The sequence below is a fragment of the Coenobita brevimanus genome, chromosome 20 (genome assembly GCF_032717465.1).
Source record: "Coenobita brevimanus isolate Jiangsu-jjx chromosome 20, ASM3271746v2, whole genome shotgun sequence".
In the NCBI taxonomy this organism is placed as follows: domain Eukaryota; kingdom Metazoa; phylum Arthropoda; class Malacostraca; order Decapoda; family Coenobitidae; genus Coenobita; species Coenobita brevimanus.
Genome location: NC_136973.1, coordinates 2,962,355 through 2,986,834, shown reverse-complemented (window position 1 = coordinate 2,986,834; position 24,480 = coordinate 2,962,355). Strand labels below are relative to the sequence as shown.

Here is a 24,480-nt window from a genome sequence, read left to right as displayed (position 1 = left end):
CGTTTCTGTTGTTAAGGCAACGCACAACTGGATGGCGGATTTGATTTTGATGGTCGATTGTATTTATTGCATGTTACACGCTTGGTGGACCCTTATATCCTTAGTGAGTGGTTAGAAATAGTACTGTACTGTATGTAGGCTTATCAGACAGTAGACTGTGCACAGATATGTCGTTTCCATGTTTAATTAAGTAGAATAATTTATTTCGGTGTTCTCTTCTCTGCTACCAACTAGGCTTTTCGAACTGGCGGGCGTATTGATGGGAGGATACTCAACAAAATTCATAAAGAACGTAATAAATATTATTGCTGTTGATAAAAACTACAGTTAAGTGAAGAGTGCCAAGAAATATATTTATAAACTCTATAATGTACCAAGTACTTTTTTATACGTTTTTATTACGCCTGCGGCTTGGGTTTACCACCCAATCACGGTGTAATAAAGAACGCCACAACTGCCCTGACCAATGAGAATCAGGCATAGTCGACCACCTCACCGCCAACCAATCAAAACTTAGATGGTGGGATATTAAGGCAGGTCTCCCAGCGCCGTGCACCAATGAGGGCGCTGGACACATGACGCCTGGGAAAAAGTAAACTATAGCGACGCGGCGCCATATTGGATGTTTAGTGGAGGAGGTGCGCGGGAAACAGTGAGTAGGCGCAAAGTTCCCTGTGTTTGAGGTGAGTTTCAGGCCCCTAAGGGCGATAAAAGCAAGATGAGTGACGCCATTGATCCAAGCAAGCTAAAGGTAGCGGAGCTGAGGGCGGAATTGCAGAAAAGAGGCCTAGACACGAAGGGAAACAAGCCGGTGCTGGTGGAGCGGCTGAAGGAAGCTCTGGAGGCTGAGGCTTCAGGTAAGCGGAAAAAATCAAATATTTGTTATAGGAAGCAGACCAAAGGCTTGTTCGTCATATTGGATTAGTTAATGTAGTCAATTGTGCTACAGTCCCATGAAATAATTTTTTGGTGGGGCTTTAGTGATGGTTGAGCGGTGGATTTGCCATGTTTAGTTAGCGTAACGTGGCCGGATCTCCCTTAGATGCCGGCATCCATTGTAGATCATTACAGTTTTATTTTATTCGCCGATGAATAATTGCGTCAGCCGACCACTATGACTTTGCCTTCTGGGTTGCAAAAGAATTAGTTATGAAGTATTTGTAGTCTTAAGAAATTTGTTTCAGCGTAACCTAGCCGAATTGTTTTGGCCTTGACGCTGGATATTAGTTATTAACCCATTCTCTGCGTCAGTGTTTGTTTACATAATGTGGCAGTTTTCAAATATTTAGTACAAAATATTAGAAAAAAAATAATATTGCCAAAAGATAGAGAAAAAAATCCAGAGTTCAATGGTATATAACAATAGCAAACAAAAGAATAACCTCTGATACAGGTCCGTGAAGTAATAAATATTCCCTGTGTGGTGGTGCCAGGCGAACGATGTGTTATGGTTGCACTGTGTCCTCAGTGTCAATCTTGCGATCAGGTAAGGTGTAAAACGACAAACAGCATCTGAACCATCCTTGTCATCATCTGACAACAAATCACTATCATTACTAAACTTATCCAGAGATTTCATCCAATATTTGCATGGGCTGCTGCTACGGTAGAGGCGGCATGGAGAAGGTTTCGTTCCTTTACCTTTGGCATTTTGTAGGTAACTGAGCTGAGCTCTACACCTTGTAAAAATGCATAATCTATGTATGGCAATATTCTATAGGGTGCCATGAATTGCTAGCTGATTTATTTCGTGCCATTTCTGATGGCTTAATTTTTGATTGCAGGAAATCATATATGATACAGCTGCAGTGAGAGTCGTTTGGACTCAGATATCATATATGATACAGCCGCAGTCAGTGGGTTAAAGCCATGGTCACGTGAACATTTGCCACCAATGAGGTTTCTAATTGCAATTTCCATTTAGAGATTAGAGTGCCAGCACTTATAGACAAAAAAGGAATATCACATTCATCAGTGTACAGAAAACTTCCACTGTAGCATTAATTGGGGTAATATGGATGGTAGTATCTGAGAACGTAGGAGATATATTTTATTGTTGTACAGAATAAGCAATGGATAATATTCAGGGGGACAGAAGAACCACCTCTTATTATTATGAAACAATTTTTATCCCCCTTTTAATTCAGTGACTTCACAGCTGCATTTTCGTGAGGTATTATTAGACCATCAAAGAGTTCTGGACCTTCATTATGCTTGCAAGAATGGATTTTAGAGCTGTACCATTCTTAAGTAGTGGTGGTGACCATCATACTACTCACTTGATGTAGTGCCTACTTCTTTCTTAGCCTTTATCATTCTTTTTCTGTGCCTGCCCTCCTCTTCCTATTTCTCCCACCATCTTTCCTGTCACTCCTTACTGTTTTTCTTTCCTTTACAGTTGGCTTTACATTGAGTGACAAGCCAAATGGTATCCTGTAAGCCAAGAAACCATTTACAATGCTGGGTAGTAACCATATAACCAAACCACATGTGCTCCCTACATGTCAACAAGTGGGTTGGTGGAGGGTTAGTGCCCCTCCCTGTAAAACAAATAACTCAGAGTTAAATGGCCACCCCTTATGGGATTATGACATTTGGTAATAGATAGGTAGACCATTCATAATGTGCTCCTGTTGGCTGGAGGCTTGAGTGGGTAGAGTCATGGTGAAATCAGCTGATTTAGGTTACCAGTACCATATATGAACAGGGAGAATGAGATGATAAATCAGTGAAGCTATAAATACCGTTGTTATTAGGATACACACTGCTGTGCGTAGCTGTTGCTGTGTCATATAAAAGAATACAGTACGGTATATGGTATTATTGCAGTTTCAGACAGTCACGCCCCTCACATAGACTAATTACAGTAGGTTAGTTTACTAGTAGTGTTAGTTAGGCTATCTGTTAGAGTGGTTAGGTTAGTTTAATTAAGTTAACTTAGTTGGGTAAGGCTAGATTAGGTTAGAATTAAAATCAGAATAACCCTGACCATCCAAAAATGCAAGTTTAACAAATGTATGACAGCCCTTTAGTGTCACTGTTATTCTCATGAAAATGAGTTCTCATTACACCCTGTAGTGAAATGAGTGTGTAGCTTACCTTTTCATTGAAAACAGAACTAACAACCAGAGATAAAGGATGTAGTACCTATCCTTCAAAAATTATTGATGGGAAATGGTTGTAAGTGCTGTCATTATCTTATAAAAATCTGTAGACTCAAAATATTTAGTTTTCTTCAGACATTCTGTAACTAATTCAGCCATAATGATAATTTTCAACAAGTGATTTTCAACAAGTATTCAGGTAGCATCTACATTTATATCACTACCTTATGTCACAGTTGGCCTTTATTTGTGCAAAATTTTATTTTTCCATCTATAGCCAGATGCCTTAATCTTGTGGGGGGTGAATATTAAAAGGCAGTTGGCAATACAAGAAAAGGGTACGGTATAGAAGAAGAAAGTGGCAGTTGTTATTGATAGCTACACTGCAGAGTACAAAGATTGTTAAATTCTTGAATTTACGGTTGATGATGCACTGCACTTATAATGGCTTCAAGTGTATGATAACTAAGGCTGATAAAATGAGAAATGTATTGTGGAGAAGAGCTGTTATTTTTTATTTCTTATTTTTTTTTCCAGAAACAAAAAAATGAAGTTTGTTGATGATATTTTAATATAATGAGGTCCAGCTTTGTGCATGTACTGTACAGGAATGTGGTATAAGCTACTGTACCTGGTACCTATACAGCCATGTGTGGTTACTGGGTCTTGGAGAGAGTTTAAAAAAAAAAACTTTTTTTTTTTTCAGTGGGACATGTTATCCATTTGCACCTTTTTTTTAGGAAGAACAATTCATACTGCAGATGGAAATGAGCCTATGGATGGAGGGGATGGGAATGAGGATGTTAACGAAGAAGATGATGAAAATGATGAGCTAGCTGAGCCTTCACCTCGCAAGGCGCCAGAGGCAACCCCCTCGCCACAGAAATCTCCTCCAAAAGCACCCGAGACTTTCAGGTCCCCACAGAAGACCCCTATGAAGACTGAAGTGCAGTCACCTCCAAAGCCCACCATGAAATCCCCTGGACCTGGGACACAGCCTTCTCACAGAATGGCCGAGCAGTCTCCCAAGAAGATGACAGAGGGACATGCGTCTGATGCTGCCTCAGCCATTAAAGAGGAACCTCAGGACAAGACTGGCTATGAGGATGCTCCCATGGACAATGTTGGTTAGTTTTTCTATTTGCTTGCATGGAATGGAACTTTGTGTGTGTGTGTGTGTGTGTGTGTGTGTGTGTGTGAGAGAGGGCACAGTTTACCGATGATGCCTGATTTTATTTTTAATGTGCCAGACAAACATGCACCTAACATTTGTGCATGAGGAGGTTGATAAGGCAGAAAATTGTACACTGAGTTAATCAACTGTTGGTTTGTTACAATAAAATTGAGAACATTCTGTAATGATGGTTGTTTCTAAAGTCATGTATGATTTTGTAGATGTGAAGCAGGAGCCAGGCAATGGGATGGATGCTGATGTTAAGCAGGAGGATGTGGAAGTGAAGCAGGAAGAAGTGGAAACTGAGGAAGTAGCACCTAAGAGGGGTGAGAAGCGCCCTCTGTCTCGTTCCCGCTCCCCGGAAGCCAAACGTTACCGTCCTGAGGTGGAGGAAGTGTGGTTGGAAGATGAGCCAGAAATAGATCAAACTCTAGTCACCCTTGACTGGTGTGAGTATTACTTAGATAACTGGTTATGAAAAAGTGTCCTGTACCCACTAGTGCAGGCAGGGCTCTCCCCTAGACTGATAGTATTGTAGTAATTGATAACACCAAGCCCACCTGAGCTTGCTTGTTGTTAACCCTTACGGATTGCAAGTAGATCCTTATGTACAGGCTGGAAATTTGCATTTTTTACAAAAAACAAAAATGGGGCTTATTAATTTACAAGAAATTATAATATTCACATATAAGGGACTGATATGCATCTGTCTACAAGATAGGGCTCTACTTACCATACAAGAGCCATAATAGTGATGGGAAGTTGTGTAGCAAGTGTTTGTGGTGTCACAAATAATTGCATTACTATAAAATGAAAGAGAAACACTCCTGCTAACCTAAAATCATAACTCTTTTATATCATCTTGATTGGGTTATCCAATACCCAGGAAATGAGTAGATTTTGAGAGAAATACTGGTAACATTCACCAGCTTCCCATCACAGTTTTGAGACTTGTTCAGATAGGCAAACCACGATCGTGGCTAGGAGACCTGAAAGTGTTAAGTTGCAGTGGTTGAATTCTTATAATGCCAGCACATTATGGGTGTATTGGTTATGCCATTGCCACTCATGTAAAACTGTTAATGGTTTCCAGATGTACAGTAAACATTTTGGTTTGTTACTCATTGTAGGCACCTGTGGATAGTACTGGTACTGATTTAAATGATGGTGGGTACCACCATCCACCAAAATGTAAGGCTTTATAATTTCTAATTAATACCAGGAAGGGAATGATAGTATGGATGAAGTATTATGTGTATATATATATATATATATATATATATATATATATATATATATCATTTAATTAAGTGTACTATAATAAGTACCTGCTATCCCTTTACAGACAACTCAGACCTGAGCTTGGTGATCAACAAAGATGACTATTTGAGTGCACAACCATTGACCATGCAAGGGTTTGGATATGTGTGGCATGGCGTTAGGGCAACTTATGGATATACTCGTGGCCGCATCTGCTATCAGGTAAGGATTCTCAGGTTTTCATAGGCATTATTATAGTTCACAACTTCACATCTTACACGTCTCTACTTTTGGTTGGATGTCCTACTCATATAACAGTCATCCTAACTTTGATTTCGCCAGTAACTCTTTCAGCCTGAGATGTGTTTTGCAAGATGAAATAAAGCCATTCAGGTATCCAGAGAAAGATGAGAGGCATCCTGAAATAAAAAATGATTAAATGATTTTGTTTCTAACTCATTCAACTTGTGGCATCTTTGCATGAGTGAATGAAACCTTTTACAGTTAGAACAGAAATAAAAATCATCCTTATGGGTCCAGAGCACAGTTCTTTGACTTGTTGGTACATGATTTGTAGTAGCTAGAAGCAGTAGTAGTAGCAATAGCAGCTAGCATTGCATGAGGTTCTGCATAACCTATCTCGTGTTGTATGAAGACTCTACTGTACACCTTGAAGCAAATCGTAATATAATGGGTCCATAGAAAACGGGGTATTGTGAGGTAAACTAGTCTGCGATAGCGTCGCTGTGCCTCATCTTCGATGCCACTGTATTTCTTTTGCTGTTTTTAGACTATTTTTTCCTTCATTTTCAAGCAACGGACACTCGTCCCCTCCAATTGGTTCATTGATTCGAGGGTTGACTAACAGTTCTGCCATACAGTATGCCTTCCCTACAACACTCAATAGACTTATGCCACGATAGTTCGTTCACTCACTTTACTCACTCTTATTTTTGTACAGGGGTACAATCACTGCCTTTTTCCACAGCTTTCTTCACCCCTGCAAGTGTCATTTCCTGGCACTACATTCCTTCTCTGTACACCCCCAAACCAATCGTGTTGTTGCTTTGCTCTCTCCATTCCCATTCATCAGACTTTCAAAATATTCTTTCATCTGGTTCTTAATTAAAAATTGTATTATGTGATCAGGTACGTGTGGATGACTATCTACCGGTGCCCCAGCTGGAGGAGGAGGAGCAGCACCCTCATGTGTTGCGTGTTGGATGGTCTGTCAATGATGCTGGACTTACGCTGGGAGAGGACCCACTCAGCTATGGTTATGGTGGTACTGGCAAGGCATCCACCAACCTGAGATTTAAGGTCAGTCTCTCAAACACTTGCTGTAGGATAATGAGTGAACCTTCTCAGTTGCTGCTGGCAATCCCTTTTTTAAGTGATTTATTAAATTTAGTGTTTGTCATACAATATTTAAGTTGCTCTTATTGCTGTTTCTCCAAGTGCTTGCAAGAGTGACAAGTTCTTTTTTACCTTAATTTTAGTTATCACAACTGCTAATGCAGTCAGGATGACAAATTTCTATTTCTGGTGGTTCAAGAATGTAGATAATGGTAATGATGATGTGGGAAATATATCCTTTAAAAAGTGCAACTAATTATTGATTTGTTTGGCAGGACTATGGTAGGACGTTTGGGAAGGGTGATACGTTGGGTTGCTACTTGGACCTGGAGAGTGAGCCCATTGTGATGTCATTCACTGTAAATGGAGAACATCAAGGCATTGCTTATGAAGTCTATCACTCGGAACTTGGCGACCAAGCGCTTTTCCCTCATATCGTTACCAAGAATGCAAGCTTCAAGGTTTGTGTAGCCACTTTGTTGTGCAAGTTGAGATACCGGTAACACATTTGTAATGTCCTTTATGTAGTGATAGCTCATTCTTCATAATTTTTTGGGCTCTTAGTCTGGAATGTTTTTTAAGTGCTGGTCATGTACATGATTATTACTTTTCTGGAAATGTAAACTTCTGGTGCACCAAAAGTCTTGTAACATGATTGTCTTGGTTATATGAATACACAGATCCAACTTAAAATTCATTTGCCAGGTGAACTTTGGTCAAGAAGCTCCATGGACTCAGCCTCTAACAGGCTACACCTTTGCTGCACATGTTCCACTTGAAGACCGTGTGCTTGGTTCACAGGGACCCGAGAAGAGAGAGAATGCAGAGGTTGGTATAGCAATTTATTTATTTATTTTCTTATTTCTTTGTTTTATTTCTATGTTTTTACCCTGAAGAGCCAAAAAGGGGTTGCCCTCCTCCCCCTTTTTTAAGTATTTTCTGTGAATTATTTTTTATGCATGTTTATGGTCGTGAGGGTGGGATAGGCAGGCTACGTGACGCCCTGCAGCATGGGCGCGATGTGTTTTTCAGTTAATTAATATAAATTACTTGGCATATTGACCTACTTTGGGCATAAAGGCCTAGAAGGGACTACACTTGCTGTTCTTTCAGGATATAACATCAAAAATAAGTTTCATCATGGATTACTCTGAGTGCCTGGTAAAAGGGTAATGCTAAGTTTAATTTCAGGTGATCATGATGGTGGGTCTACCTGCAGCAGGGAAGACTACATGGGTTGATGATTACTGTAGAGAAAATTTGGACAAGAAATATAATGTGTTGGGTACCAACTTTCTCATTGATAAAATGAAAGTGAATGGGCTGCCTCGTCGTCGCAACTATGCTGGTCGATGGGAGGTGTTGATTGAGCGCTGCACCAAATGCCTCAACAAACTGCTTGAGTTGGGCTACAAACGCAGGCGTAACTTTATCATCGACCAGGTAAGAGCAGGGGGATGGCAGTCAGATGGGTATCAGGGTAGGGGCTGAGCAGAGATAGCAGGGGTTGGGGTGAGTTGACATCAACATGCAGTCATGTTCCTGTGGGCTCCAGCACTGTACTAGGCCTGTAATGGTGTTGATACAGTGCTGTTCAAGGAACATGGGCTATGCAGACTGCTCTTCAGCTGCAGTCAAACTCGTGGCCAGCCGTCTAGTATCAAAGGGAGTATATTTTGTCACTGCAGAGTACGCCTGCAGTAAGTAACAGGAAGACGGCAGTAGCGAACTTGGATCCACGGTAGGTCTACTAACAATACTTTCCCTTTCAGGTGGTTAAGGTAAGTGTTCTGGAGTTTTCAGGCCCTCCGCTTCAGAGGCCCAGGTATGTACATTTATTTTTTTTCCCCTCCCGAGTCCAACAGTGCTGCACTTAGGTAAGGCACGTGGTGAGTCTGACCTTTGTGTTATCGTAGTACCATAGCTTGGCAGTCCAGGTGGCACTGTTAGTCTGAAATATATTTCGTGAAACATGGACATATATTAGATAAAGACTATAGTCTGCCTTACAGTTTGATAGGTTTGGAAGTAGTAGTAATTAAGGTAATAGTAATACCCTGTATGTGTATTAGATTTAAGGCCATAGAAGGGCTCATTATATTTAATAATCGGAGACATCAGACTTTACTGTTTTGCCCTAAGAGAATTAGGTTATTATTTTAGATTTTGGCAGAGCCCAGCTTCACATTGAACTGGTTATGGTGATTGAAGACGGTGAGCTAGAATTTAATGGAGCCAGTTAAAGCAAGCAGGCCATGTCTATCCCTAGCAGTTTTATGTTGTGCATGAAATGAAGCCATAGGAATATGACTGTAATCTACACGATGCATATAGCTTGGTTTGGAATGAGAAATTAATGCTTACTACAAGTTTTATAATGTTCATTGGTTACTGGTGTGCATGATGCTCATTGTGAAGGTTTAGCAGTGTAAAGGAAAAAGATATACTATATATATTGGTTGTTCTTGACTTGTGTGAGTAGAAATATTGGAACCCTGATAACAATTGTTTGTGTAGTTTGGAATTCGTATGAATAGCAGCACGATAGCTGATATGAAATATGACTGTAGGGATTTAGGGAAACTATTTTTCAAGTACTGTATCAGAAGTAGATGGGCTTGTTTAACAGGTTTACTGCCAAAACTGTTACTGAAGAAAATTTAAAGCTGATGTAGGTGTGATCAGCACTGTTTGAATGAGAGGAAATGAGTTAAGCCATATCTCAGGGTTGGTAGTTTGGAATTTTAGTGTGAACAGATATTTGACACTATGATGTAAATGCCTTTTAAACACTTAATAAAATAAACTGTAGGGAAATCTGCAGAATTGGAAAACTTGTAAGAGTGCAGCAGTTTAATCCTCAAGAATTGAACAGGGATTTTTTTTTTTTTTTTTTTTTTTTTTTTTTTTTTTAGGTTAAATGAAAATAGATTGCATGAAGAGGAGATGGTCAGTGTAGCATGCAGGCATTTTTTATCAATTTTTATTTTTGAAGTTGAAGGTGTTGAGTGGTAGTGAATTCCTTATTGGAAGAATTGGCACCTAGGAGAAACATATGACAATTGTTATTCTTATCGTTATTGGCGTCTCCAAATGATTTACTTCAGTTTCGGAGAATATTTTTGAACTGGAAGAGTTGGATACAGCCTCAATACATCACACTTCTATGGTGAATGAAAATGTTGGTTGCCAGCAGGATTTTAAAATGCATCATGGGATTCAAGGAGGTACAGTGATAAAACTGATAATACTTAGGCTAAAAATAGTGATATCTTGGAAGCTTATGGTATTTGTGGTTTTGTTTGCCACTAGTTCATTTGTAGTAGTAAAACTATCAGTAAGGTGGTGCATACATGATATGAAAGGGTCAAACTTTTCACTGCTGATAGCTTACTGTGCTAAAACTACAGCAATGAAAAAATACCAATGTACTCACTTTTATGTGCAGGGCAGTATGACACCTCAGTGAGATCATTATATTACAAGTCCCCCCTCCTAACATTCACCCATTGGAGTTGTCTTTAAATAGATATGATTAAGTTGATGTAGGTAGGCTTATATCAGGACTTCACTCAGCCCTCCCCAGCTGGCAACTTGGGTTTGAGTTGGGTGGAATCACAGATAATACACCCAGCTTGCAGCATAGGCCCACACAGCATCACACACGAAATGGAGTACTGCACAAAGACACCTATATATTCACTTCATGTGCAGGACAATACAACATACTGCCTATGGTGTAGGGAACTTAGGAGACAACCCCTTAGGGCAGTTGCTTACTTGTGGTAGATGGATCTGATGATCAGATGAACTGGGTTTCAGCAACAACAAAAACAGTGAAATGTAGTTGCCACATTAGAAGTTTAGGAAATTTCTTGTAATTTTAGTTTACACTATACTCTTCCTCCTATGTGGTATTTGGAATTATTATATCAGCAGCATCAGTTACTTAGGTAATGAATGGTTAATGGTATAGTAAAGTACTTGGGAGTGGATGAGTGGCACATTTTAATAATAGTTGGTTTGTTTTCACCTGACAACTGAGTCACTCCCACAACTTGAATACTAAGTTGCCGTTTCATGAATTTCGGTGAGCCTTAGGTTTAAGATAGGAATGAGTGACTCTCCTTGGTTGCTACTCATGAGTCCTCCAGTCTAACTACACATGGCCTTCAGTGTAGCTAAAAAGGGGTAGGATCTTGTCAGGTTGGGACAAATGCACCACAAGAGTCGACATACAGTAGACTGTAAGAGCGGAGGTTGTTGGATGGCAGTGGAAACACTTCACGCATGGTAGTTTTGAAGGTTACCTACTGAATAGTAATTCCAGAATAAACAAGTTCTGGCAAAATTTTCCTCGTGAAAGCTGAATAATGCTGTTCCTGAATTAACTAGTTACTAAGCTTAAGCACCAGCTCGTTAGTAATGTATAAATTTGCGCTTATATAAAAATATATTTCATCTTGATAACACTGCTGAATACTTGAATCTTTAACTCTTTACATTTATGTTCATCCTTTGTATTACAGTATATCAGACATTTGACACACTCCCATCATACCATTGTCTAGATCAGGGCTCTTGCAAACTGCTGATACTTGTGAGCCATTTGGCTCCTCAGGTTTCAGATTTACGAGCCAAATAGATTTTTAGTAGCCAAATTGACTATGAGCCGAAATATTTTACGAGCCATGAATATATTTATTAGTTTATTTACACATTGTCTATTTTTAAACATTCACATTGGCATGTAAGTCAGTTTGGGGACAAACCTAGAGGAGCGAGGCTGAGATGGTTTAGACGTGCAGAGAAGGGATGAGGAGTATGTCGGGAGGAGGATGCTGGAAATGGAGTTACCAGGCAGGAGAAAGAGAGGAAAGCCAAAAAGAAGGTTTATGGATGTAGTGAAGGAGGACATGTGGGTGGTAGGTGTAAGAGAAGAAGATGCAGAAGACAGAGTAAGACGGAGACGGGTGATCCGCTGTGGCGACCCCTAAGGGGAGAGCCGAAAAGAAAAGAAGAGGACACTGGCGACAAGGAAAGACTTAATAATTGATCATAAAGTGCCTTTTAGTTCATTTAAGTGAGATTTACTTATTGTGTGGTTTACTGGGTTTTGAAGTGCATGTATTTTCTCCTCGCCAAAACCCGACTTGCACGTAAAATTTGTTCACCAAAAGTAAAAAATACTCGCCTTTGCGAGCTGTGGCTCGCCAAACGAGCCCTGTAGATGTCGGTATTTCATCCCATTGCATTGTTGCCAAGAGATAGGCTAAATTCCATCACTAGGAGTACCATTTTTATTTCATTTTTATTACCCCAATAGTGAGGGCGGGAAAATCAAGGCTGTGTCTGACTCCTTCCGTTTGGAAAAATTTATCTTAGAGTGAATGAAAAAATGGTCTAAAGATAGCAAGACTGTTGTTTGAAATGTGTCATTGAATTGAAGGGGTTGAGATTCATGTTCCGCTTTCATTTACTTCGCTTACCCTTAAATTTTTGAAATTGTAGGCATAGTAAGTCATGATAAGCGTACAGCAGTCTAAAGCAGCTGGTGCTAAGAAAAATCAGGCTGGTCAAGATATGCCGTATAAGGGTTCTGATTACCTTTTTTCTTTCTTCAGTGCAAATTATGGAAATCACATTATGGGCTGCAACAAGGTCTCGTAATAGAAATGAGTTGAATATAATTGTAGAACAGCAAAGTAATTAACATATTTCGGGGAAAAGGAGGTTGGCCTGATGAATTTTATTGGTTTGTAACATCATCGTAACAAGTTGGAGTCCATTTGTGCTGGTACAAGGTACTGTAGTAGTAGGTGAAACAGAGTACTGTATTGATAACATAAAATTTATACTATTTTCCAAATTTATTTTTGAAATATTGTTATATTGATTGATAGGGGGTGTTATCTAAGAATGAAGTCTCACCATGAACTAGAAACTTACCAGAGGATCCTTGACGTGGAATTTAACTACCAAAGTATCCTTGAGGTGGAATATTTAGCTTTAATTAGTACTTATAAACATTCAAGAAAATGAGATTATTAAAATTTAGGAATTGTCAGATGTATGGGGACTGAAATGGTAGTGCAGTTACTGATAATTGTATTTTGTGCTTGATCTGGATGTATCTTCTGGAGGCACATTGATTTTGTTTGTTGTAATACTCGTGTGGTACCCAGCCAATGATGTGGATGCGAGAGATGTGCTGAAAAAGTCACTGAGAGTCTGTACCAGATAGTGTTAAACAGACACTGAGTCTTTTAGTAAGGGGTCATGAAGTATAAACCTTTTCTGTAGAATGACTCTCCTGTGTTTAAAGTCTTCCTGTCAGTGTGGTTCTATTCATCATAGGATGAGATTTTGGAACTCGAGGTTAGAAGTATCCTTCATTAATGCCTTCACTGCAAATGGGCTTGCCTAAACTGAATAAAAGTCATCTGGTAGCTTCAGGAATAAACTGCAGAATGATGTCTCCATGCTGAAGTTAAAAACAGAATGGTACTGAGTGTAAATACATCTAGTAGGGTGAGAAGGTGTGATATGATTAAGTGGAATAAGTAGGTTATTACAAGGATTGTGGTTGAAAGCAAAGGACAGCGTCAGGGATGTGGGAGAGATGATAGTAGGATGGATGAGTTTGCGAAGAAATGGAAAGGTGAGTGGGATTATATTTAGATGGGTTGATATGAATGATGAATTATGGACTGAGAAGGAGAGAAAGTGAGAATTCGAGTGGGAGGGGTGTGTGGGAAAGTTTATGTAGGTGGTTGCAGGAAGGTTGAAGTGGTGGGTGAATTATGGAAGGTTAACCATTTCAGTGTTATGATGTCTTAGTATTGTTACCCCAGACTTAAAGGGGATTCATCATTGTGAATACATTCATGTCTGGTATATTTAACCATTCCATGAAAAAAAAAAAAAAACTAAGCTAAGACTGTGTTTAGTGGAAATAAAAAATATCTTTAATGGAGGTTTTAAGTAAGATGGAGAGCATAGGAAAAGTTGAATATTGTAGAAGTGAGGGTATTTGAGAAGGAAGGTCTTGGTGGGCAGGTTTGGAAGGTGGACGTGGGTGGGTTTGGAAAGTGGACGTGGGTGGGTTTGGAAGGTGGACGTGGGTGGGTTTGGAAGGTGGACATGGGTGGGTTTGGAAGGTGGACGTGGGTGGGTTTGGAAGGTGGACGTGGGTGGGTTTGGAAAGTGGACGTGGGTGGGTTTGGAAGGTGGACATGGGTGGGTTTGGAAGGTGGACGTGGGTGGGTTTGGAAGGTGGACATGGGTGGGTTTGGAAGGTGGACGTGGGTGGGTTTGGAAGGTGGACGTGGGTGGGTTTGGAAGGTGGACGTGGGTGGGTTTGGAAAGTGGACGTGGGTGGGTTTGGCAGGTGGACATGGGCAGGCTTTTTGGAAGGTATTAGAGAACAGGCATGGAAGGTGTTAGTGAGTGGGTGTGGAAAGCAGACATGGGCAGGTATGAAAGATGTATGTGGGTGGGCTTGGAGGATGTTAGTGAGCGGGCTTAGAAGGTGGATCTGGACAGGTTTGGAAGGTGGACATGGGCGGGCTTGGAAGGTGAATGTAGGCAGGTTTGGAAGGTGGACGTTGGCGGGCTTGGAAGGTGAATGTAGGCAGGTTTGGAAGGTGGTGGTTGGCAGGTTTGGGAGTGCATGGGTAGGCGGTAGCTCAGTCGGTAGACAGGTCGCCTGCGGTCCTACCAGACCCAGGTTCAAATCCCCGCAGGGGCAGGGAACAGTTTAAGGATTTGAATTTAATAAAAACATTCTTTACTGATCTACCATACGACCCGCCGACATGTAAAAATACCCTCGCAAATACCAACACACTAGTCCTATATGAGACAGCCCTAGCGTGTATTTAATATGGACAGTGAGTGTTAGCACCGAAGAGGTGACACGTAGAGGTGCATTGTATGTAGGAGGACTGCTGGGCCATGGGAGCTAGCTGTGAAGTCTATGCCCAGAGTCGGACACATTTAAAAAAAAAAAAAAAAAAAAAAAAAAGAGAGGGAGAGAGAGAGAGAGAGACACGTGGAAATGAGTGGGTGTGGGAGTGGAAGTGGGTGGGTTTGAGAAGGCAGAATGGGGTGGGTTTGAGAAGGTAGAATGGGGTGAATTTTGGAAGGTGGAATTGGGTGGGTTTGGGAAGGTGGATGAGGGAGTTTGGAGTGGGCAGCTTACTGGAGTTAATGAATGGGTGAAGGATTGCTGTGTGGGGGAAGATGTAAGGGTGAATGAGTGGTTATGAGGTGGGTGTTATGGGTTTTTTTTGAATTGGGTGGATGTGAGAAAATCAGACTTGAGTTGGTGGGTTTAGAAATGAAGTGAGTGGGTGGATGTGGAAGATGCTGAAAACAATAAGAGTAGGAATCTTGATGTATGTGGATAAGGGGCTGTGAGATATAAGTGGATCAGTGTGGAAAGGTAGAAGAAAACAGGTGTGTGTAGACAGGAATGAGCAGTAGGTGAGTGAAGGCAGAGATGAATAGGTTGTAGTAGAACAATCAAGTGCTGTTTGGGTTGAAATGAATCATGGTGATAGGAAGATGTCATTGGATGGATGGGTGTCATACGCCAGTGAGAGATGAAAGTATTAAAGAGTTACGTGGACCATCAGGGTGTAGGAAAATTAAAATGAGCAGTTGTAGGAAAATGCAAGAGGATGGATGTGGGAAAGCCAAAAGTTAATGTGGTGGGTGGGTGAGTCTGTGGCAAGGCTGAAGTAGGTGGGTGTAGTGTGAAGGGGAATGTGATTGGGTTGTTGTGGGAAGGGTGCAAAGATAGCTGCTGGTATATATAGTTAGTGGATGTTAGGGTATAGGCATGATAAAGAAGATGGATGCTAGAAGATCTTGGAGGATGAAAGTTAAAAGATAGTGAGTGGGTTTGGTTTATAGAAGCACACGAGTGGAAGTAGTAATTAATTTATTTTAGCCATGTAATGAGTATGCCAATCACCTGCCCATTAACTTATAATATTTTTCCATTTTATTCTTGCCTTTTTTTTTACCCCCAGTTGTGAAAAAGTTACTAAGCCTTCCAGTTATAAAAATTCCTCCAAAGATGAGTAAATATATCTGATACCAAGAATGAAATTATAATATGTTATAGGAGTAAACAGGTTGATGGGGTGAAGTAGGTTAGCTTAACAAGAACCTCGGTTTGAATGCTCCTTGGGTCATATGTTACAGAGATTGCTTGGATAATGTGGGTGGATGTAAGTTTGTGGTGTATAAACAAGAAGATGGGTTGTTGATGGTGGTGGGTGGCACATGTGGGAGGGTTGGAGCAAGTGGGTATGTGGGTGTGGCAGGGTTGAAACAGTGGGTGTCTGGGGGGGAGGAATTGAAGCAAATGGGTGTGGGTGAGAGATTGGAGCAAGTGGGAGGGTTGAAATAAATGAGAGAGTTAGAGCAAGTGGGTGGGTGTTGGTGGGGGGGGGGGTTGAAGCAAGTGGGTGGGTTAGAACAAGGATGTGGGTGTGGAAGGGTTGGAGCAAGCAATGTGGGAGTGTTGGACATGTTTAAGTGGCTGTAAGAAGATGGTAATGGGTCACTGTGGAAAGCGAGAAATGGATGTCTAGGTGTCTGAAAGGTTATGTGGATTTGATACGGGGACGCTGAAGTGGATAGGTGAGTGTGAGAAGTTGAAAATTGCCTTGGGAGGGTGGAGTTGCTGTGGAATGGTATTAGCGGAAAGTAGTTAGGGTTGGAGTGGGTATGGGAAGTAGAAAAGGGTTGAAGTAGGTGTGGGAGAGTGGAAGTGCATAAGGGAGCGTGCGAAAAGGTGTGGGAGAGTGGAAGTGCATAAGGGAGCATGCGAAAAGGTAAGTGCAAGTAGCTGAGGACAAAAAAAGTTGTTTTGAGGATGGGTTTAGTAGAGGTGAAAAAAGATGTGGGAATGTATGCGAGGAGAGAGAAGAGGTAGTTTGGTGTGGAATATTGGGTTTTGTCTTTGAAGTGTAGGTGAAGTTTGCTTATGATCGGAAAATTTACATACCAGTTTGAAGTGTAGGTGAAGTTTGCTTATGATCGGAAAATTTACATACCGGTTTGAAGCAAAAGTATTAGAGGAGATCAAATGGATGTTTGGTGAGGTAGCAGAAGTATAGGGCTTTGTCTGCGAAGTGTTTGTGAAGTTTGCTCATGATTTGAAAATTATAATGTCATTGTGAACACAAACCAAAGTGATGGCATTGAATTATTCCCCTCAGTCTGGTAGTAAATTATTGCCCTACAGCTAGCTGGCTGGGCCCTGGACCTGTCTTTACTGTTTTATGTGGAGGAGGCTTCACTGTTGAATGAAGTTGCATGGCAGTACCTGGAATATTATTTAATGACAAAAATTTTATAATTGAGGATAGTTTCTTTAACTCCTATCAGGGTTATCCATTCTCAGATTTGTCCTTCTGTAACTGTAGAAATTAGTATCCACTTTGTCCGGTGTCTTTAAGTCGTTTGATTCTGATGGTGATATTCCAGTGAGCTTTTCTCATTAAAGCTAAAATTGAAGGTGGAGCTCACTGTTGTTAATTATGATAGAGAATGAGAGTCTCCGTAACTTGGAAACTGGAATAATTTTTAGGACATATGAAACAATTTTTAGGGCATTCAGATAGAATTTTATGATGGATTTCTGCTGGCAGTTTTACAGTTTTTGGAAGCAAGTATTGATGAATTTTCTCCGCTGATTAGCTCATGACAGGAGTACTGTGCTGTTTATTCTGTAGGCTGTGTAATGTACAAATTTCATGTTTGGAGTGCTAGGAATTGGTGAGGTGTAAGGTAAGGACTGCAGATGAAAAGGACTGCAGATGAATTATATACTATAATTATGTTTGCTTGAATGGTTGGAATCCTCAGTGAATATCATCCATTTTGTAAACAGTGAATGGATCTTATTAGTGTACAGACTTATTCAGGTGCTGATTGGATTTTATGAATTATATGAACAGCTATATAGATATTCATGAGGTTAAAGAAAACAAAAAAACAGCTTTGTGAACTGAGTTTGTAGGTGAATGATAGATGATCATCAGCTGTTTGTGAAGTCATTTAACCAGAAAAGATTGTCAATGACAATGACTAAGTGAAACTAGGATGACAACAGAAGGAATCAACAGTGTGCTGAGGATAGAAAATGGTTCTGCTTGATACTGGCTCTGTGTTTAGATTTCCTTTAGACTCTAAGATGGAAAGGATAATATTACCCATAGATTTTAAGGCAAAAGACCAATGTATTCCTTGAGGATTACTCAGGAAACCATGTTCTTATATGGAGATCTTTCCCTAGGGTGACTGGAGAAGAAATGTGCAGATGGGAAAAATCGTATGTAAGGAAAGAAATGGCTAATTTTCTTTAAATTGCAGGGTCTCAGCTGTGGTAAGTGTAGGATCTTAGGAGCACAGATGACAGAGATTCAAAACTGATGCACATAAGTGTTTTTTGGATGAAATAACAAATGAGAACCATATGAGATTTAGGTGACATTAATCTGAGGCCAATTGTACTTAATGTATTTGTGGATAAAGCAGTGATTGATCATTTCAGCAGGTCTTGATCGCTTTTTCTGGCAGGTACGTATGATAGCATTAAGTCTGGGTGGGAGAGGGAACAGGAACAGAGGAACCGCTATTAATCTGTTCTTCCAGACTGTCTTTACAGAGGAGAGAGAGAGAGAGAGACAGAGAGAGGCTAGGGTGAAGCCAACTCACAACCCTTAGGTTTGGGGCAGAACCTAAAGACCCTAAGTTGCCTAATGGCTTCTTGTTTATCTCCTCTGATACGTAACAGACGAATGTATACCCATCGGCTCAGAGGCGTAAAATGAAGGGTTTTGCTGGCTTCAAACGACGTGCAGTTGTTATTTGTCCCAGTGATGAGGACCTGAAGAAACGAACTGAGAAGCGAGAGAGGGAGGAAGGGAAGGATGTCCCGGACAAGGCTGTGCTCGAGATGAAAGGTAAATAGAGTTGCAGGCAGGTAACCCACACTGGCCATGGTGCTGTCATGGTACAAAGTTCGTCACTCTGTATTGTCATCTTTCTTTGGCAAACAATCTATGTTTTCTATGTGTTCTGATGCTTGCTCCATTATAAACACTTATCCGTACACTTTTAAGGGTTTTTATTTATGTTTAGTTTTGTTTGTCTTGCCTATCAGTACAGTAGTCTTATAAAAATGAGAGCAGGTTTTCACTTACTTATCACATCAGGGGTATGTTATCACCACACTCTTTAAAACATGTGTGCAGGTCAGTTCTGTTTGTACAATTTTGGTACTAAATTTCCTCCACCAGATACCAACCAAATGCTTTTTCATGTAAGTCAGAGAAATATTCAAGTGCTGTATTTCTTAAACTGTGTAAGGCATTGGCAAAGTAAGTGGAAGCCTGCTGGGTTTTGTGGTGGACATGTACTAAGATTTTTTGCCGCGTGTGTGTGTACAGCCAACTTCAAGCTACCTGAAGCAGGGGATCTGTTTAACTCGGTGGAGTTCGTAGAGTTGCAGCGAGAGGAGGCACAGAAACTGGTGGAGCAGTACAACAAGGAGGGCGAAGAGGCTGGTTTTGGCCAGAAGAAGGGCTTCAGAGGAGGCTTTGCAGACCGTCGTGGGGGATTCATGGACCGCCGTGGAGGCTTTGGTAAGATGCTCTTACTGTGACTGGCATTGAGTCCCATTGGCTAAAAGAAAAATTGCTGTGCTTTGTAGCAGTCCTTGTTAGGTATGATCCCCCCCCCCCCTCTGAATAATGGAAAAATTACTGATTTATAACAGGAAGTGCTCATTTCATCTTGATGTTTCATAGTTGTGTTGGTATTTAAGCCCTTGCTGAGTTTCAAAAAAATTGCTATGATTTCTATCTGAAAGTCCTCTTTATATTTTTACATTTGTGATAGTTTTGTTTATATGTATTCCTCTCCTCCATCCTTCTTTCCTTTCATCCTCTTCTCTTTTTTTTCCTTTATTCTTTCCTCGTCCTTCTGCCCACGGATGTTTTTACACTCCCTGTTCTTTCTTTCTTTCCTTTACTCTTTCCTCATCCTTCTGCCTGTGGGTGACTACACTGAGTGACAAGCCAAATGGTTTCCTGTACACCAGGAAACCGTTTACTACACAGGGTGGCAACCGTATTCGGTAGCCAGATTGTGGCGCCTGGTGGTTAGTGAGTAATTAAGGCACTACAATCCAATTGAGCCTGAGTAGGTTTATCTCCAAGGGATGGTTGGGGTTTATTGCTAATGTAATGCCACTGAGGGATAAGTGAGGCTCGTCACTCATCTTAAATGTCAGGACCAAGTTGCCTAGCCCTGGGCTTCTAGGTATCTCATTTTTTTTTTTTTTTTTTTTTTTTTTTTTAAGGAGAGGGAGTTAAGGGACAGAAGGGAACTGGAAGTCTTAATTCCCTTTATTGTGGTAGGAATATGGTGACCAAATTGCCACAGTTACCTCCAGTACAATTGGGTAGAGGGGAAATGATAGCATTATGGGCTTTCTCAGCTGGTAAGTGATTCCTCTGAGGTAGACTTGCAAGTACAGTAAAACCTCACTATGACGGACTAATTGCAGCCCAAGCCGTTCCGATAAAAACGACATCCAGACTTCCCCCTTGCTATCCCGAAGTTTTTCCAATATATCAGAGGTTAGTCAGGATCGCACCAATGATTTTTAAACTGTTTTCACTCCCATTGCAGTACAGTACTGGACTGTATTATACACTACAATAATCAGATGGTATAATGTATGTAATAATATTGTACTGTACTTTGATAAACATGTCTTTTATTTACCTTATTGTGGTGAACATAGCTGAAGTGCTCAGGCAGTCCGGACTACTACTACCTTTATCAGACTTTTTCCAATATGTAAGAATTTAGTTCGGTAGCTCCTCGATTCTAATAAAAGCAAATTTCGGTCCATCGAAGTCTGTTATGTGGAGGTTTTATTGTATCAGGATTGTGCAACTTTATGTCTGCATAGAAGATTTCAAGAAGATTATTTAGTGTCTATACTAATGTGGCCACATCAGATGTATTGTTTGACTGCTGCATGTTGATGAAATAGAGGATGGCTACTAATGTAGAAATTGATGGAAGTGTAATGAGAGATGACATGAGTGGTGGTGTTGACAGGTAACCGCGGTGGCAGCTTCCGTGGCGGGTGGGACCGCGACAGACGTGGAGGCTTCAATGACCGCCGTGACAGAGGCAGTTGGAATCGTGACCGTGACTCCCGTGACTACAATCGAGGTGGGTACAACCGCGATGGAGGACGTGGTGGCGGCGGCGGTGGCTACAACAGAGACTACAACAGTCGTGGGAGCTACAACCGTGACAGCCGGGGCGGTGGTAGTTACAACCGTGACCGTGGTGGTGGCCGTTCCAGCTACCAGGGAAGCAGCTGGAACAGGAGCACTGTGAGTGGCTGGCAGATTAATTTTTGTCTTAGAGTTGTATGCTCTAGGGCAGAGCTGAGACCATCGACAAGAAAACCGGTTTGTTCTTGAATGACATAGTCAGTGGGGTTACCATGCAGGCAGTAGATACAGACACCTTTATCTCTTACATGTATTTTTGGTGTTTGCCATCCACTTGCTTGGTGTAGTGCTGCTCTTGGATAGCTGCTCTTTCCTCCCTCCCTTCGTTCTTTCTTTCTTTCCTCTTCCTTCTGTCTATGAGTGCCTCTACAGTGAGTGACAAGCCATATGATATCCTGTACACCAAGAAACCATTTACTATGCTGGGTGGTAACCATATAACCAAATTTTGGCACCCAGTGGTTTTGTGGTTAATTAAGGTACTCCAGCCAGATTGAGCTGGTGCAGGTTTATATCCAAGGGATGGTTGGGGTGTATTGCTCATGTAATGCCACTCAGCAGTGAGTGAGGCTGGTCACTCTCATCTTAAATGACAGGACCAACTTGCCTAGCCCTGGGCTGCTATTCTTCTCATGGGGCTACACAGGTTTAGATGATGATGATTAATTTTAGCATTGCCTGGGTCATTCATAGAAAACATTATTTTGAGGTCCTGAATAAAACAAAGTGAACAGTGATTACAAACATTTATTTGTATATACTGTAGTTACTTAGCTAGATTGTTTATTTTTCTTTTTTTTTTCTTTTTTCCCCCCAAACAGTTGCAAGCTGCTATGGAGTTATTTTTCTTGGCACAAATGTTACTATATATACTAAGAGCACCGAAGAAAGCCCACACCCAGAACATCAGGGGGCATAGTCAGTATTTTGTGCCAGCCATTCCTTCTGACCAGAGTTTGATATCACCTGGGGATAGAAATGTAAGAGGGTAGAGTAGAATGTCCCTTTATGCGTAGTTCCTTCATTGATGTATGTAGATTTTTCTCACAAACACAGTCACTTCACAAGTTTCCACAAGCATTAGCCCAACCCACCCTTCAAAGTTTCCACATCAATACCTTGTCATCATATGCCAAATAGTGATCACAATGAATGCCTCCCCAGCCCCCCCCTTTTTTTTTTTTTTTTTTTTTTTTTTTTTTTTTTTTTTTTAATGGCAGAATCACATTTTCACTTTTATGTTCATTTTGGGTAGAAGAAAAGCTCTTGATTTTTAATAAATTTCCTCATCATGACTGCAAAGTATAGGGCATCATATGTGGAGGCAAAGAATCTTGAAAATTTGCAAAACATTAAAAAATTCAGTGTTTTTATTGACTCTTTACTAATGTAACCCACACTGAAATCTGCAAGTAACAGAGGTCATGGCAAACAGTCTGCTGTTGCTGGTGCCATAGGCCAGTGATTTTAGATGAAACAGGCCTTGTGTTGGTGGTCTCAGTAAAGCTTGGTACCTAAGCATTAAAACTGCTTGTAACTAAAATTAAGTTTGTGGATATTATAAGGTTGGGGGGAAAACAGAAAAATATGAATGGTGTTTCCTGTACACCAGGAAACCATTTACTACACTGGGTGGTAACCATGTAATCAAATTATGGCGCCTGGTGGTTTAGTGGGTAATTAAGGTGCTCCAGTCAGATTGAGCCTGCGTAGGTTTATATATCAAGGGGTGGTTGGGGTTTATTGCTCGAGTAATGCCACTCAGGGATGAGTGAGGCTGGTCACTCGTCTTAAATATATATATATATATATATATATAAAATAATATACTGTATATGTTAGTACGTGAATTACGATATTTGGTGCGTGAAATAGATATTGTCTGCCATTTTCTTTTTTTTTTTTGCATTTCATAGAAGTGCTCAGCTGTCTTAAATGTGTGACTGTACTGCTTCCTTTTCATCACTTTGTTTTATCACCATTGTAAGTACTGTATTATTTCTGTTCTGTTATCTTATGTTTTGTTTTCTCTTTCCCTCTGTCTCATTGGCCCAGAATAATGAGACAAAGACCTCTACTAACTCATGGGCCACCTCCCAGCAGGGAGGGCAGCAAGGAGGAGGGTATGGTGGTGGCTACAATTACTCAGGCAACCAGGGTTGGAGTAGTGGAAGCTACAGTGGTTATGGCCAAGGGAGCTATGGTAGCAACTGGAACCAGCAGTACTACCAGCAACAGCAACAGCAGCCATCAAGCACACAACAGCAACAGCAGCAGCAGTACTGGAGTGCTGTGAGTATTGACACATATCTTGTTACCTTGTGTATAGTTCATCCTAACTTAAAGTTGTCATATTTCATATCCTATGTGGGAAGTATGATTGGGGTATTGACGAGTGTGCCAGCTAATGGACTCGTTTTATGTTGCAGGGATACAATTACGGTACAGGATACAGTCCTAGTCAGCAATATGGGAGCTCCAGTAGCAGCCAGTCTAGCACTGCTGGGAGTGGCAGCTGGAGCCAGCAGGGCAGTAGCTGGGGTGGCAGTGGACAGCAGCAGTGGGGGGGAAGTAGTAGCGCCTATGGCCGTCAGCAGTGGGGAGGCAGTGGTACCAGCAGCTATGGTAGCAGCACTAGCAGCAGCCAGCGCCGGTAGAGCACCCGTATCATGCTCTGCCCTGCCCTGCCCTGCCTCGCCCCAAGTGGCCACACATTACCTTGCTTTCCCCTGTCATATTTGTCAGCATAAGATTTTTGCAGTTTGTGACGATCACCCTTCTCACAGTGATCTTTATGTTCAGGTCTCGTCATCACGTAGTATTTTATCCGTTGTAGTTTAGTATTTTAATCAGGACATACAGCATTATTGATTTAAGATGCCTGGTATTACCAGTATTGTGTGAATGAGTTAGACCATAATGGATGTATATTAGAGAGGACAGTAGTTGGGACACGTACTTTGTCCTTGTAAGCAATTTATTTTATGGTATACAGTATAATTTATTACCATGTTTAAAGCTGCAGCATGATCAGGATGTATGCTACTAAGATAGTTTTGAAGTGACCATCACTGTTGACTTATATGCTGTATTGTGTTTTAGAGCATAGTTTTAAAATCCGAGTTTGTTTTGCTTCGTGACTGGCTGTATGCAGTTACTGTACAAATTTAAATGGCTGGTATAAATTAATAACCTTATGATAGTTATTTCAGCGTACCATTTGTTTTTTCAGTTTAAGTAGTCAAAA

The 24,480-nt window shown here is 40.9% G+C and overlaps 1 protein-coding gene across 2 annotated transcripts; it reads left to right on the top strand.

The window, feature by feature from the left end:
• Positions 1-623: 623 nt before the first annotated feature.
• Positions 624-24,040, top strand: LOC145391960 (heterogeneous nuclear ribonucleoprotein U-like protein 1). 2 transcript variants are annotated; one of them, XM_080266459.1, is made up of 13 exons: positions 624-857; positions 3,866-4,231; positions 4,500-4,727; positions 5,624-5,760; positions 6,688-6,858; positions 7,170-7,355; positions 7,600-7,722; positions 8,086-8,337; positions 18,710-18,878; positions 19,365-19,559; positions 21,049-21,332; positions 23,289-23,525; positions 23,663-24,040. In XM_080266459.1, exons 1-13 carry the CDS (start codon positions 719-721, stop codon positions 23,888-23,890), a joined length of 2,715 nt encoding a protein of 904 aa, XP_080122585.1. In that variant the 5' UTR covers positions 624-718; the 3' UTR covers positions 23,891-24,040. The 2 variants fall into 2 exon arrangements, with proteins under 2 accessions (XP_080122585.1, XP_080122583.1); XM_080266457.1 differs by having other exon boundaries at positions 3,845-4,231.
• Positions 24,041-24,480: the final 440 nt, after the last annotated feature.